Source organism: Ictidomys tridecemlineatus, chromosome 5, assembly GCF_052094955.1.
Source record: "Ictidomys tridecemlineatus isolate mIctTri1 chromosome 5, mIctTri1.hap1, whole genome shotgun sequence".
NCBI classification, from domain to species: Eukaryota; Metazoa; Chordata; class Mammalia; order Rodentia; family Sciuridae; genus Ictidomys; species Ictidomys tridecemlineatus.
The window spans coordinates 175,642,024-175,658,278 of NC_135481.1; the positions used below are offsets into that span (position 1 = coordinate 175,642,024).

General features: G+C 46.2%; 1 protein-coding gene across 4 annotated transcripts in view; it reads right to left on the reverse strand.

The window, feature by feature from the left end:
• The window catches only part of Bcl2l1 (BCL2 like 1), a 53,497-nt gene that overhangs the window by 35,712 nt on the left and 1,530 nt on the right, over positions 1 to 16,255 (reverse strand). For 2 of the 4 annotated variants that reach the window (XM_013356493.4, XM_005320577.5), the window contains exon 2: positions 15,480 to 16,155. In XM_013356493.4, coding sequence (XP_013211947.2) covers positions 15,480 to 16,043 — 564 coding nt within the window. In that variant the 5' untranslated portion in view covers positions 16,044 to 16,155. Of the gene's footprint in view, positions 1 to 15,479; positions 16,174 to 16,255 lie in introns of all 4 variants that reach the window. The other 2 variants (XM_021723242.3, XM_005320576.5) reach the window with 1 other exon arrangement.

Genomic DNA, 16,255 nt, shown 5'->3' on the forward strand with positions numbered 1-16,255 from the left:
ATTTATTTTATGTGGTGCTTTGTGGTGAGGATTGAACCCAGTACCTCACAAACGCTAGGAAAGGGCTCTTGGAGCTACCACTGAGCCACAAGCCCAGCCCAAGATGTTGCTTCTATTTTAAAAATGCTTGTTGGTTCAATGAATATGAATGAATGAATTACACAGTCACGGCTGTGATCTTAATCAAGAAGGAACAGCAGCAAGACCAAAGTTGCTGGTTCTCAAAGTGCTTTTTCATCTATCGCCTCCCTGGGCCTCCTTGGTAGCCCACGATGGAGCAAGGCGGGTGTTATCTTTCCTCAACACATGAGGCAACAGGCAGAGCTTGGCAAGAGGCTCACGGACTCCAGCAAACAAGGAGTAGGGCCATCTTAGAAAACCCGAGTTCTCATATGCCCTGTTAAATTACTTGAATGTGTCCAACACTTACCATGTGCTACCTACCATGGGCTAGGCATGTTTCTATAAATGTAAAATATTTAACTCACTAAGTCTTCCAACTGGGCAACAAACACTGAAGTCAATAACACTGGTCAAACTGTGTACAAGTTATGACTTGAGGCCCTAGGGGAGGAGCTGGGGAACAAGGCTGTGAGCTAAGACCACCAGCTTTAGGAGTCTTCAGATCCCTATACTCTGGTCCAAAGGATGTCCACATATTCTGTCAGTCTGAAAATTTGTTCTTGGAGAGTAACTCCAGTAACACAGCAACCTGATCACCTATGATTGCAATCTGGTAATAATAGTAACAGAAAGGGTTAAGGCATTACTAGGGCCCATGCTCAGTGCTCCATGCATCTTATAAGGGATTTTCATGTTCACTGGTGTTTCAAGAAAAGCACTATATGTTATTTGCTTTTTATAGATGAGGAAACTAAGGCTAGGAGAGATTAAGAAGTTTGCAAAGGAATTTGTCAAATTTTGTACCTGACTTTTTTTTTAATATTTATTTTTTTGTTGTAGTTGGACACAACTTTTTATTTGTTTTTATGTTGTGCCGAGGATTGCCCAGGGCCTCCCACATGCGAGGCGAGCGCTCTACTGCTGAGCCACAACCCCAGCCCCTGTACCTGACTCTAACAGTGTTAAAATTTCTCCCCAGGAGGGAGTGGCAAGGCAGGCACTAAAAAAAAAAAAAAAAACTAGAAGAAAGTTTCTCCCTCTCTGCTGACCCAAAGGGAAGAAGCTGGTGGCCTTCCTTTGCCACCCACTCGTCCCCCAGAGAGAAACAGAAGACAGTGGGGACTAGGGAATTCCTCTCTCCCTGGGATTGGCAGGGAGGCGATCCAAAGAAGAAGGCAAGAAGCCTGTACATGTGATAGGGTACACGTCCTTCACATGGAACCCCCTTTGGGAAATGCCAGGGCACCTTCTGGACCCAAGAAGCTTCAGAGGGGAGACACTGGCATAGCCCTGAACTGCAAGCTAAGCTAACTTTTTCTAAGCATTGTAACTAGGTCATCAGGTTCCTGGAGAAGCCAGCTGTGGCTGGGGGATGGGGAGGGAAATTTTGCAGCCTACCAAAATCCCTACTTCCCTTCAGGCTCCTCCCTCCCCGAAATCTGCACCTGCTCCCAAACTGACCCCTCCCCCCCAGCTGAGTCCAGCTGTCAACGGCTCCACCTCTGCCTTACCTCTGCAGAAACCATGTGGGGACTCTTGGGCAGGAGATACTTTATTGTCAACTGAGTCCTTCAGAGGAGGCGTGGTAGGGCAGGAAAGAAGTAGCCCCTCTTGGAGGGTATTTTCTCAGTCCACCAGGACACTTAGAAAGTCAGGACCCTTTGAGCCTGCCCAGGGCACCTTCCTGGTATCATCACAGCAGGTGGCAGGAGACAGGTGATGTTTATCCTGCTGAGGCCAGAGTTACCAAAAGGCTTCAATCAATCCTTTGAATCTGCACCTGGTTCTGAGCCCCAGGATAACAACCAGGGCAGTCTTTCTGATCTGCAGGTCACAGGTGCCTCTGGCTTTCATCTCCCTGCAGCTCAGTCTGGGGAACTCAGCTGAAAGGGGATTCTTCTTCCCAGGGGTTACCCCCGACCTGACTGCATCAGTGGGTGCTCTAGGCCTCTTCTCATTGGACCTACTTCTACCACTAGCCACCCCATTCCCCTTCCTCTGCCATCCCTTTTGCCTGACCGGCTTTACGGCTGGCCCAGATCCTCTTCAGCTCCAGCCAGTCTGCCTCCTCACCATCTCCCAAGTGCTTCCTACACAGCCACCCTCCAGATCTGTCTGGGTGGTTTCACCCAACAAGCCTGCCCTCGCCTCCTTCCTTTCTCCTTACAGCCTTCATACTCCACATCCTTCTAACAGGTGATGGTGCCCAACACTGACTGAGCCCACTGCATACCAGGTGGTGTCCTAGATGATGTTATCTACATAGTCATTCACTCAACAAATATTTGTGACAAGCACTCTGCTAACTCTGCTAGATGCTGGGAATGAAGGGAAAAACAAGACAAAGCCCCTCTACTCTGGGAGCTCATGTTTTCCTGGAAGAGACAGACAGAAAACATGTAAACATGAGTGGCCTCTGGGGAAGTGATATTTGAGACCTGAATGATGAGACAGCCCTAATCGGATCTAGGGGAAGAGAGATCTGGGCAGAGGAAAAACAGATTAATTGCCATTATCTTCATTTTACAGATGAGGAAACTAAAGTGTCAGTATGAATTGTACAAAGCTACATTGCAGAGAAAGCTGGGATTAGTCAACATCCCCCCCCCCTTCCTTACCCTTTCCACTGTTGGTGCAGAAGAGCATCTAGAGTGGGAGTGCAGCTGGCCAGGGAAAAGGTTCAGGGCCCGGGCTTCAGAGGGTAAGTGGATGGGGGAAGTGGGCCCATTTGGCAGGGACCCAGGGCACTGTGGGATAAGCCAGTGGGTCTGACCTCTTCTTCTTTTAGAGCCCATACCACAGACATGGCACAAGCCATTCACCAAGAGTTTTTAGGTTTATTCCGACTGCTTCAGATGAGTTTGATTCCTCAGGGGCTGAGATTTATTTTTGTAACCTCGTCTGCATCTAATAGCAACAACCCCTCATGTTTACTGAGTAGACCTTGGCCCAGCCCTTGTCTAACTCTGGGCCTCATGTCAGGTACTCAGGGTAAAAAATAATCTAGTCCCGGCCTGCACAAAAAGCAAGGACAAAGTGGTTTAAAGATAGTTTTGATGGGCTGGGGTTGTACCTCAGTAGTAGAGAACCTGCCTAGTGGGCTGGGGATGTGGCTCAAGCGGTAGCGCGCTCGCCTGGCGTGCGTGCGGCCCGGGTTCGATCCTCAGCACCACATACCAACAAAGATGTTGTGTCCGCCGAGAACTAAAAAAAAAAATAAAAAATTTCTCTCTCTCTCTCTCTTAAAAAAAAAAAAAAAAGCAAGGACAAAGTGGTTTAAAGATAGTTTTGATGGGCTGGGGTTGTACCTCAGTAGTAGAGAACCTGCCTAGTGGGCTGGGGATGTGGCTCAAGCGGTAACGTGCTCGCTTGGCATGCGTGCGGCCTGGGTTCGGTCCTCAGCACTACATACAAAGATGTTGTGTCCGCCGAAAAACTAAAAAATATTAAAAAATTCTCTTTAAAAAAAAAAAAGAGAACTTGCCTAGCATGTGTGAGGCACTGGGTTCCATCTTCAGCACTACACAAAAATAAATAAAAGTACTGTATCCATCTACAACTAAAAAAATTTTATTAAAAAAAAAAGATATGTTTTGACACCAGACACATCTTTGTGTATACTCAGCTCTGCCTCTTTGAGCTCTGGATTCTCCTTCTTTACACCAGAGCAGTCGTGGGGACCAAATAAGATTATATCAAGGGCATAAACACAGCCCCTGGCACAAAGCAAGCATAATACCTGTTATTATTACTAAAAAACCCCCTGCATTTCATGTTTTCATTTATGCCTTGTTTCCCTGGTAGGTTGACACTCTCATCTTAGGCTTATGGATGAGAATTGGAAACTGAGTTGCCTAGTTTTATGTCACCAAGAAGAAGTCAAGCTATTTCAACTAAGAGTCGAGGGTTTTGTCTAGGTGTGTATCAATAGTGAAGAATACATACAGTTAATGGTTTGTATCTGAAATGTCAATGTCCACCCAAAACTCACAGGTTAAAAGCCTGGTCCCCAATGTAGCAGTGTTCAGAGGCGGAGACTTTGAGACACTTGATCATGAGGGCTCTAACTTCATCACAGGAATGATCCCTAGACTGATTCATACTTACTGGGCTACTTGGAGGTGGTGCAAACTTCAGGAGGTGGAGCTTCCTTGGAGGAAGCAGGTCAGTGGGAGGTGTTCTTGAAGGGTACTTTTTGTCCCAGGCCCCTTCCTCTCTCATATGCTCTCTCTATGCTTCTAGGCGGCAAGGAGATGAGTAGCTTTTTTCCACCATATGCTCCTGGCCACGATGCTCTGCCTCACCACAGGCCCAGAAACAATGGAGCCAAATGGACTGAAACCTCTGAAACCATGAGCTAACATGAATTTTTCCTCCTTTGAAATTGTTTTCCTCAGGTATTTTGTCACAGCAATAGAAAGCTGACCACACACACAATAACTACAACAAACCCTGCCTGGCATGCCTGGGACATGAAGAGGGCAGATGGGTAATACAGAGACTTATTTGGATGGCAAAGGGACATTAGCCAGGCCCAAGGTGTGGAGCACCGACACAGACCACTGGGATATGGCATTCAGTTCCACTCACCACCACAGCCAAGATATCTCATCATTTAATGCATTTAAGGCATTTGTCAGTATTTGCTGATGTAATAAAAAAAAAAAAACAAACTCCCAGGATGTGGTGGCACACACCTGTAATCCCAGCAGCTCCGGAGGCTGAAGCAGGGGGATCATGAGCTCAAAGCCAGCCTCAGCAAAAGTGAGGTGCTAAGCAACTCTGGGATACCCTGTCTCTAAATAAAATACAAAATAGGGCTGGGGGTGTGGCTCAGTGATTCAATACCCCCAAGTTCAATCCCTGGTACAAAAAAAAACCCAAAAGACAAAAACCCTTAAGGGAGGCAAGCAACATTGGTTCAACCAGGTAAAAAGAGAGAACACAGATTCTGAGGCTGCCACTTATTGTGGAAGAGCTCCCTTGCCTTGATTTCCTCCTTGGAAATGAGGGTGAACATTCCACCTCACCTACCTTGCTGGAAAATGACAGATATACAGGCATTTGGTAAATTATAAAGCATTACAATTCACATAAAAGGAACTGTCACTATGCTAAGACTACTAACAAGGTAGAGAGTTGTAAAGCCACACATCCCAAGTTTGAATCCCAGTTCTTCTTGTCACTAGCCTTGAAGCTTGGGCATATGGTCTTTTTCTGAGCCTTGGTTTTCTCAACGGAATGAAGATAACCACCTACCCTATAAGATTTTTAAGGATTAGAGATAAAAAGCATAGGCTTTAGAGTAAGACAGATCTGGTTTCAAATTCTGATTCTGCCTGCTACTAACTGCAAGCCCTCCCAAATCTCAGTGTCTTGTAACGATAAGGTTGTTATTAGCACAGAGATGACGTCAATAAAGGCCCGTCCTGTACTGAACACTGGATATGTGCCAACAATCATCTAGACGCTAGTTAACTGACAGAGGGAACACAGTGCAGTGTTTAAAAGTGAAAGCTTGGAGCCAGGCTGGTGGGGCATGCCTATAATTCCAGCTACTTGGGAGGCTGAGGCAGGAGGATCAAAAGTTCAGGGACAGACTCCAGTCTCAAAAAAAAAAAAAAAAAAAAAAAAAGGCTGGGGATGTGACTCGATGTTTACAATACTTGATAGAACATGCAAGGTCTACCCTCCTGGGCTTTGCCACTAATAACTGTACTACGTTGTGATTCTTAACTTCTCTGTACTTCAGGGGTTGTTTTTGTTTTTGTTTTTTTGGCAGTGCTGGGGATTGAACCCAGGGGCTCACATGAGATACCACTTTTTTTCTTTTCCATTTAAATTTTGAGACAGAGACTTCTAAATTGGCCTTGAACGTGCGATCTTCCTGCCTCAGCCTCCCCAATGGCTGGGATTATGGCATGTACCACCTTCACCAGCAGTTTCCTTATGTTTGAGAAGGGGATAATAATAGTCCTTACTTCAGAGTGTCGCTATGAGAATGGAATCAATTAATACATGTAAAGCACTTGGAACAATGCATGGCATAAAAGTTAAGCACTCAATAAAAGTTAGGTGCTATTAATAGCAATGTTAACAATAATATTCATCATCAAGCGGAATAAGAGGGAGGGACTGTTGAATCCTGGGATCTGGGCATCCCAGGGAATAATTCCAGAAGTGCCTGGGCAGCTGTTTGTAGCCGAGTTTTCAGCCTCTTCTGTGCAAAGGACATGAGGCTGGGGGTTCTTGGGCAAAAATCCCAGTCCCACTGACCAGTGGCTAGCCTCTAGGGAGGCGAGTCAGGCTCCTTGGAAGGGACACCGTGTTCCTGGCCCTGCCTGACTCTGACTTGGGGAACAAAGGCACGTGTGTGTGGCCAGGGAGGAGGGAGGGGAATGTTTCCCTTTCAAGAGTGGAACAAAGGATCTGAGGCATAGTTGAATACATTCCAATCCCCTCCCAGGCCAGCTTCCATTCCTCAGATGATTATCCAACAAGGTTTCAACCTTCTAGCTTCCTCCAGAAAGGTGGCTGGGGGAGGGGTGGCAGGCTCCTTCTTACTCTATCAAACTTCAGAGATCACTCCTAGCAATCTCTGTCCTATGCAGAGGTTGGGTGGGAACTCCTGGGGGAACTCAGTTAATGGATGATACAGGGCACTCCAAGTGACACGTTTAATGCCCTCTATGGGGAGTCCATGACTGACACTGCTTTTGAATGATGAAGCCATGGAGGGAACTCAGGAGTTCCAACTGACCCCCACTGCCTATGGTGGGTAAGGGAACAGTCTAGCGAAACTGACCAGAAAGGCATTTTCTAGATCTTAAAGGGAGAATCATAGGCTAGAGGGGAGAAGCTAGGTGGAGGGGGAAGGAGGTGGGAGCAAAGAAAGTAAATGACAAGAGGAAAGGGAGGGCCGTGTCCAAAAAAAGTAGTTGGAGAAGCCTCTAGGGACATTATTCCAGTTTCCACACTCCTGCAGGCAGGAATTCGGCTGCTGGGCTGGGACAGGAAGCAGTCCATGGAAGTCATTGCAATGGCATTTCCTGAAGAGCAAGAGAAAACCTCTAGTTCCGAGGGGAGCTCTGGAGTCTGCCCAAAAAGCCCTGTAGCTTGGAGCTCACTGGAAGTTTGGCCTGAGAGTCTCATCAGGGATGAAAACAAATAGCAGAAGGTCCCAAAGGCAGTTTCTTTCTATGAAAACACTATTTACAAAAATCAATATGTTAGAAGTGGTAGGGCAGATAAGTGACTGAAGCGGCCTGGGAAGATGATGGTGCTGCTGCTAGCAACAATTATTTTCTGAGAGCCTTTGGACATGAATTAACCCACTGACTCTTCAGGAGGAGGTGCTACTATGCTACTGTTATAGCCATTTATAAGTTAAAAGACTTGTCCAGGTCACAGAGCAACTGAGTAGCAAAGTCGCTTCATCCCTTATACCAGTTGGACTCCCTTACACTTCATCCCTCTCACCTCCTGTGAAATGGGTATGACATCCTTCCTGCTCATTTCTTGGGGTGGTTATAGGGCTTAAAAAGGCAAGGTGGATATGCAAGTGCTTTGTAAGCGGTAATGTGCGAGGCTGAGGTGGAGCTCACAATGGGGTTAATGAAGATGCTGTATCTATTGGCAAGAAACAACCAAAAACATAACACATGTGAAACGTGCCTTAATGTTAAATGGAATCTGCCACAAGGCCAGAGGCCAGTGAGAAACAGGATTCCTAGGCTGTCCGCTTCAAGACCTCCATCTTGCAGAGGGGAAACTAGTGCCTAGAGGCTGAAGTGAAAAGTCGAGAGCAGAACTTCAATTTGGACTCCAAGACCAGAGAGTGCCTGGACCACCATGGCACATAAACACTATGCACCTCCTCCCATGTCAGGTGTGTTCTGAGGATGTGTCTGTGTGTCACAATGACTAAAAAAGAGAATGGATGTTCAAGATCCAGTGTGAAGCATGGTGCTGTACTCCTGTAATCCCAGCAATTTGAGACTAAGGCAGGAAGATAAGTTTGAGGTCATTCTCAGCAACTTATCCAGGCCCTGTGCTCTAAATAAAAAGGTTGGAGGGCTGGGTTGTGGCTCAGTAGTACAGCGCTTGCACAGCATGTGTGAGGCACTGGGTTCAATCCTCAGCACCACATGAAAATAAATAAATAATAAAGATCTATTGACAACTAAAAAAGTAATTAAAAAAAAGGTTGGAGATGTAGCTCAGTGAAAGTGCACCTGGGTTCTGGGTTCAATTCCCAGTACCACCCCTCCCCCACAAAAAATTTTGGTTAACAGTCTCTGAGAAGAGTTCTGTGATAAAAATAATAAAAATTATGACGCTAACATGGTACCAGGCTCTACACATCTCTGGCACATCTCTTTGGGTCCTCATTACCACCCAGTGAAGCAGGTATTATTACTGGCCCCAAAGTTCAGGGAGGTCAAAAGAGTTTGCCCGAGGTCACACAGCTAGCTAGACACGTCACACAGCTAGCTAGACACGGGTGATCTGGAACCTGGCCCCAGACAAACCACAATTAGACAGAAATACCACTAGAATGACAAAGGAACATTCATCAGGATGTCAAATTTGAGAGAAATATTCCTGAAAAATAGTTTATGTAGCCCTGATTTTAGGATCTTTAAGTGGTTGAAAAACACAATTTCCAAGATGGCTGGGTGGACCCATCAATACACCACAAGCAAGCCTAGTCTTGTTTTATGTGCCTCGTTATCATCTCTACCTCCTCTGTCAAAGCCACTAGGTGTTTTTTTTTTCTTGGCAGTTGCATGGGCCTCTTCACTAGGCTGCTTGTTGTCACCCTTGCAGAATTCAGAGCATTATCTCCCCTGCTCCAAACCTTTTGCCTTTCTCTCCTTCCAAAGCCAAAGCTTCATTGTGGGCTTGTAATGTCCTGGGTGTCCTGACTCCCTGCTACCTCCCTCTCCTCACCTCTTACCATTCAGCCCCTGGGTGTTTTTTCTCCAGTGACATTGTTCTCCTTGCCCATTCTTGAAAATGACAAGCACATTCCCTCCTGAAACCACTCCCTCTGCTTAAAATACTCTTTCTCTAGGGACCCACGCCATCCACTCCTTCATTTCCTTCAAGTCTAGGTTTAAATAACACCTGTAGATAATACCTTTGTTAGGACCCCACATACTACCCAAGTACAACATTAGGGAAACAACAATATGCCAAGCGAAAAGTATACTTCATACATATGCATATATTAGGGATTGAATTGAAACTAGGGGGGCTTTACTACTGAGCTACATCCTCATCCCCAGCTCTTTTAAAGTTTTATTTTGAAATAGAATCTTGCTAAGTTGCTTATAAAGCTTCATTAAGTTGCTGAGGCTGGTGTTGAACTTGTGATTCTCCTGTCCTAGCCTCCTGGGTAGCTGGGATTACAGGCATGTGCCACCCACCCAGCTTTGGCATACTTTGAGTTGGTTATTTTGAGAACCTGCAGGCACAGGAGTAGCTCTGAAATATGTTCTTGTCAAAGACATTGACATCTATCGAGAAAATCTGTTAATAAAAGTATCTATATCAGGAAGAGGGCCACTTCAGACAACAGTTTATTACCTGAGCCTTGGAGTCCTCACAAGACAACCTTTACTCAGTAGACCTTTTCTCCTCACCTTCTCATAATTTGGCTTGCCACTCTCCCCACCATTGCCACCCTGCCCACCTCAAATCCCAAGACCCTATTCCTTCCTCTCAGTAGATGGGCACACTATATAAGCTTCGATCATCTAGCCCTTCTTTTGAGTCTCATATTTTGTGAGACTCCCATGCATATTGCAATTAATTAACATGTTTTTCCCTTCCTATTAATCTCTTACATCAATTTAATTCACAGCCCAGCCAAACCTAGATGGGTGGTAGAAAGCCATTTCTCATTTCCCTATACCTTCTTTGGTCATTTTTTTTAGACATTACTGGGAATCAAACCCAGGGTCTTGGGAATGCTATTCAAGCATTCCACCACTGAGCCACAAACCCTAGCCCTGATCACTTAAACTTGCAGCACCACCCTTCCTTGTCAAGCACGCCCTATGCCACAACCTGCCTTATTTGCTTCAGAGCACTTAAACCATCACCTGATACATATATGTATAGTCACGCATCACTTAACAAGGATGGGAGAAATGCGTTGTTGGGAGCTTTGGTTGCTGTGTGAGCACCAGGGTATACTTATTACACAAACTAAGATGAATTCAGTGTCACACCATATAATTTTATGGGGCTACTATGTTATACACAATCTATCATTGACAGAAATTTTTTGTGTCTCTCCCCATTAAACTGTGAGCTCTATGAGGATAGAAATTTAGTTTTATTTACTGCTATACCCCAGTACTTGGGATAACCTGGTATACAACAAATAACAACAAATGAAGGATTAGGAAAAGGGCCTGTCCCATAATTGTTACTCTGATCCAACAAATCTGTTTCTTTGGAAATTGAGTATCTCATTAGGTGCCTGCTATGCCCAAGACCTGTGCTCAGAACTAAAGAACAAGTATGGACAAGATGTTGTCTCCACCCTTAGGAAGCTCCTAACCCTGAGAGCACAGAGAAGATATTTCTCACAACTCCTAACTTAAAAACTCTACCATTATTAATCTCTTTCCATTTATGCCTGTTTTGCAGAAGACCATACCAATAAAAAAGGAGGAGTCCCTTTTTTTGTGTGTACCTGGGATTGAACCCAGGAGATCTTAACCACTGATCCATATCCCCAGATTGTTTTTAATTTAAGACAGGGTCTTATTACTAAGTTGCGTAGGGCCTTGCTTTGAACTTGTGATCCTCCTGCTTCAGCAACCCAATTTGCTGGGATTACAGGTGTGCGAAGCTAGCAACATATTTTCCTGGGTCTTCTCTTGCCCAGGCTAAACAAAAAGACCCAGTGGAACTGTCTGATTCAGGTTGGCCAAGTGGGAATGGTACAGACTATGAACTTCAGGGACAGGTGAGAAGGTGGTCCAGGACAGTGTGACTCTCAAAGAAAATGGAGGGAATTGGGGAGGACTCCATGAACTTAGGGTGGAGGTTGAGGTGGGGCACAGAATCCTTGGTAAATTAAGACAGTAGAAGATTCTGCTACTGTAGAAGAGCAGCACACTGGGAATTATCCCATATCTATTTAAGCAAAACCACAATTGCTAAAAAAGGCAGTCCCATGATAGAAGGCTGGGGATGCTGGAGAAACCAGGAATGTTGGGCACAGAGGTGAATCTTGAGCCCACTGGCCTCAGGACAGATATCTGCCAGGGAAGGGTCAACTAACAACTGGTGCTTCATGCAGCACAAACAAATCTGTTGATGCCCCGTAAGAAAGCCAAGAAAACCCTCCAGGTTCCACTGGGGCCCCATGAAAAAATACCTGGGTAATTTTCAACCAGAAGCTGAAGGGCTCCTTTGGGCTACTGGGGAAATTATTCCTAGGAAGTCTGGAAAATCTTGTGATGGCATAGAGCAACGTACAGTGTACACCCAGAAGAAGTGGGTGTTCCAAGGGGGAGCCCCTAAGATACTTGTACCTCATTTTGGTACCTGAATGAGATTACTAAAAATTTCCACGTTTGGGGTTTCTTAATAGGATTTCCCCCAAGAAAACCACAGAATTGCCAACACTTGCAAAAGGAGCTGAGGTGCTTCAACGAAGCATAAATCCATGCCAAAGAAGAACAAATAGGCAAGAAGAGACAGAACTAGACCACACAGCCATGCAGTCTGGGAAAGGCCAAGTTATGTTTTCTGCCCACACACCCGTGCTTAATGCTGTTAGCCATGGTGCTTCCATCAGACTCAAGAGTTTCTCCAAGGACAGCTATCCAAAAGTATCCTGGACCACCTCCATCCTCACCCACCTTCCCAATGGAAAGCCCATACAAAATTTTAGTGAATATTTCCGGAACTGGTTATTTTTCTTAAGGAATAACTCCCCTGAGGGAGGAAGCCCATTCATTAAAAGAAGTGCTTCTACCCTTCAATTAAGGTAGGGGAAGGGCTTTTATTCTAGATCCTTTTACTAGAGTCAAGCTATGGCAGCTGGCTATCATTATTGCATTTTACAGGTGGGAGAGACAGACAAGAGAGACCAACAGGTTCAGCATTTCTCCAAGTGACTCAGGCAGGTGGTAGGGTGGCTAGAGGCTGAAATTCCAGTCCTCGGAGCATCACCCTGCAATTAAGCCACCTCCCTACACATGCACCACTGTCATCTATTGGCAGGGCCTACAAAGGCTTAAAGGATGAAAAAACCAACAAGAAGCCCATTTTGATGGGGGAAAACACTGATATCCACTTGACACCTGCCATGTCTGAGTTTTACTGTTGCCAGAATCTGAGGCTACCCACACCCTTGTAGGAACCTGCTACTGGTGACAAAGGCACTGTCCTTCCCACAGCTACCTGAACAATACAAGGACCACAGCCCAGCATAAGCACTTTCATAAGAAAGTTTTGACCCAACAGCATCTCTGGCTCTCTATGCCCATCCGTCCAGGTTACTTTATTACTCTCTGGACCTGAGATGGATGGAAAGTGTTTAGACTTCAGAGTTAGGCCAATTTTGATATAAAGTCTCAGATAGTTTACTGGCTGAGAGACTGCCTGAGGTCAGCCACTAAGCCACTAGGAGATTTGTGTGTAAATCAGAATGAACACACCTATCTTGGAAGTTTCCTGTGTGGAATATATAAAAGAACATGTCATTTCCATGACGGAAGATAATCGTGTCTGGCTTATGGCCAGCACCTAGCACACTGCCTGCCTTATAGTAGATGCTCAATAAATAGGTTGCGTAAGTAAAGGATTTAACACAATGCATAAGAGGTACTCAATAAAGGCCAATTTCCTTCCCCTTTTCCTGTAGGGATGCTAAATTTAGAGCAGATCCCTGGGTGGAACAGCCCAGTAACTCCTACACTCAAGACTCTCACAGCTGCAGCCTCCAGGAAGGTTCTGAGATGCCACTGCAGCAGCCAGTCTGTGCGGCTCAGAGCAGGACAACACCTGAGAGGGAAGTGGGCAGGTCTCTTCTACCCAGGCTCAAAGGATCCTGAGTCAAATATTCTTTCCCCCCTTGGCCTCAGGGGAGGAAGGCATGCCCAGAAATGGTTCTGACATAACTGGCTCTTCTGCACACATCCCCTCTGTTCACCAAGAGGAAGTGACATGTGGTATGTTGTCCAACGGGCTCTGATAATTCTTGAGCAGAGATGGAAGATGGAATTTCAATCCAGTGGAAACCTAACGAACTTGCCCAGAGCTGCTGTATCTAAGCCTCCTTTCACATGCAACACTGGGCAGCTAGCTGGCAATTCTCTGGTTAGGGTGGCCCTCTGCAGAGGCAGGCTGGAAGATCAGGCACCTCTACCAGACTGCCTTTTGTTGATAGCTGATAACCCACCTGGTATTGGGACCAGGGGCCAAAGACAATAGTCTTTAGACAAAGTGGGCAAAGGGCTCAAGTCCCTACCTGGAGATGCCTCAGAGGGTGTGTCTGAAATGCTGTAATCCTGTCCCTCCTGTAATCAGCTGAACAAATATTTGCCCCAAAAGAGAATCAAAGCAGGAGGGAAGAGGGGACGACACTACACAAACTATTTAATCATTTATCCCCCCCAGGGAGTTCATTTACAGATTGGCTTTCAAGTCTGGTCACCCTTAGCTTTAAAGAGACCACCGCCTCTCACCATTTTATCTCCCCCCAACCCCACCCACAGTCATCTGACCTCCATTGACTTCACCCCCTAGCCTTTTACAAGAGCTGGCAGTGGGGAAGAGTTGATAAAGTTGAAAAGAAATGGGAAATGAGAGAGGGTGTGGATTCCAGGGCAAACCCAGGAGTTCTCCTGCTCAGTGGTAAAGTGCTGCCACGCCCTAGGCAGGGCCTAGGACAATCACATTCTTGACATTCCTGAGTCCAGGGTGCAAGGCCCCTTCCACCTCGGCTCCTTCAATAGATGACTTATTTTCTACAGCCTGTCGGTTTTCTGAATATTCTAAAGGAACAGAATACCTCTCATATCTCCCCGTCAGGGGGCCTGGGGGCTTAAGCAAGGAAACAGGACAGAGTTCACTAGAGAAGAGTAAAAATCACCCATGGGATCACCAGAAAAGAAGCTCTCGTCTGTGTCATGCTGACTTAGTGATGGGCAGGGGGATTCCAAAAGAAGCTTGCTGGTATCAGTTACTGTGTTCATGTTATCTCCAAGATTTACAAGGCAAGAAGAGCTTGTCACATTTTTAGTGGAAAAAACTAAGGCTTAAGAAGGTAAACCAGGGGCTGGGTTTGTTTGTGGCTCAAAGGTAAAGCGCTTGCCTAGCATGTGTGAGGCATTGGGTTCGAACCTCAGCACCACCTAAAGTAAAATAAAGACATTGTGTCCACCTATAACTTAAAAAAAAAAAAAAAAAGGTGAACCAGCCTGTCCAAAGTCACAGAGTTAACACAGTTAAGTGACAGGGCCAGGACTTATACCCCTGGTCTAGTCTGTTACCACATCTTAATGTTCTTCAGAGCCCCACAGACCAGGTTCTTGCTTTGCCAGCAAATAGTGCTTGATGAAGAGGCCTCTGGGTTCTGGCCGGAAAGTAAATGCAGAGCAGCTGGAGCTCCCCAACCGACCCTGAGCAGTGAGGTGCAAAGTCCCGGGGCTTATGTGTGACACAGCAAGAGCTTTACAAATAGGCCAACCATGCAGAAAGTTGCACACTTTAGGTAAAATGAACTCGGGGACACAGCACAAACACAACTGGCACAGTCTACCCTGCCCTAAAATCAGAAGATCCTCAGCCATCCAAGCCAGCGGGAACTCCTGCCTGGTCAAGTGGTCTGAGAAGAGGACTGTGCATGCAAACTCTGAAATAAAGGGAACCCGATTTGGGGAAGGGAAGCCAAGATAGGACTGACACTGTTGCAGGATAAAGGATGAAGGGGCTTGTGGGCCATCAGATCTTCTAGGCACTATGTTCACCACCCCTCTGCATGGTGAACCATTGGATCAAGGGGAAGGAAACACCATATGAACTCCTCAGTCTCAAAGCTTTTGAGCCAAATGAACACATAGGCTATGTTAGTCTTTGCTAAGAAACTGGAACACAAGTATAAAAGAGTGGGGTCATATGGGTGACCAGAATGAAAAGATGCGGTTCCTTCAGGAACTGGGTTATCCAGATTTCCAAACAGTTCACCTCTTGTAGTGAAATGAAGCCAGGCAGTTCTCCTAACAATCAACATCTCCCACAATCACCAACACAAGCAGAAAGAGATAGAGGGAAGGGTTGTTGGAAGTCTCCAAAGAAAAGGGACACACAAGGGGCGTGGTTCTTACCCAGCCGCCGTTCTCCTGGATCCAAGGCTCTAGGTGGTCATTCAGGTAAGTGGCCATCCAACTTGCGATCCGACTCACCAATACCTGCATCTCCTTGTCTACGCTTTCCACGCACAGTGCCCCGCCGAAGGAGAAAAAGGCCACAATGCGACCCCAGTTTACCCCATCTCGGAAGAGTTCGTTCACTACCTGTTCAAAGCTCTGATATGCTGTCCCCGGGGTGATGTGGAGCTGGGACGTCAGGTCACTGAATGCCCGCCGGTACCGCAGTTCAAACTCGTCGCCTGCCTCCCTCAATGCTTGCTTCACTGCTGCCATGGGGATCACCTCCCGGGCATCCAAACTGCTGCTGTGACCAGTGGCTCCATTTATCGCGGGGCTGTCGGCCAGATGCCAGGATGGGTTGCCATTGATGGCACTGGGGGTCTCCACCTCTGATTCAGTCCCTTCTGGGGCTTCAGTCCTGTTCTCTTCCACATCGCTAAACTGACTCCAGCTGTATCCTTTCTGGGAAAGCTTGTAGGAGAGAAAGTCAACCACCAGCTCCCGGTTGCTCTGAGACATTTTTATAATAGAGATGGGCTCAACCAGTCCATTGTCCAAAACACCTGCTCACTCACTGAGTCTGGTCTCTGCTTAGTGATTCTCTTCTAAGATCCAAAGCCAAGATAAGGTTCTGAAGAGAGAGAAAGAGCTTCAGGAAAAAAAATTAATATGCATGTCATTTATCCTACAACATCTCATTTCCCCTCCAGGTACCCGAACTGGTTTCTTTG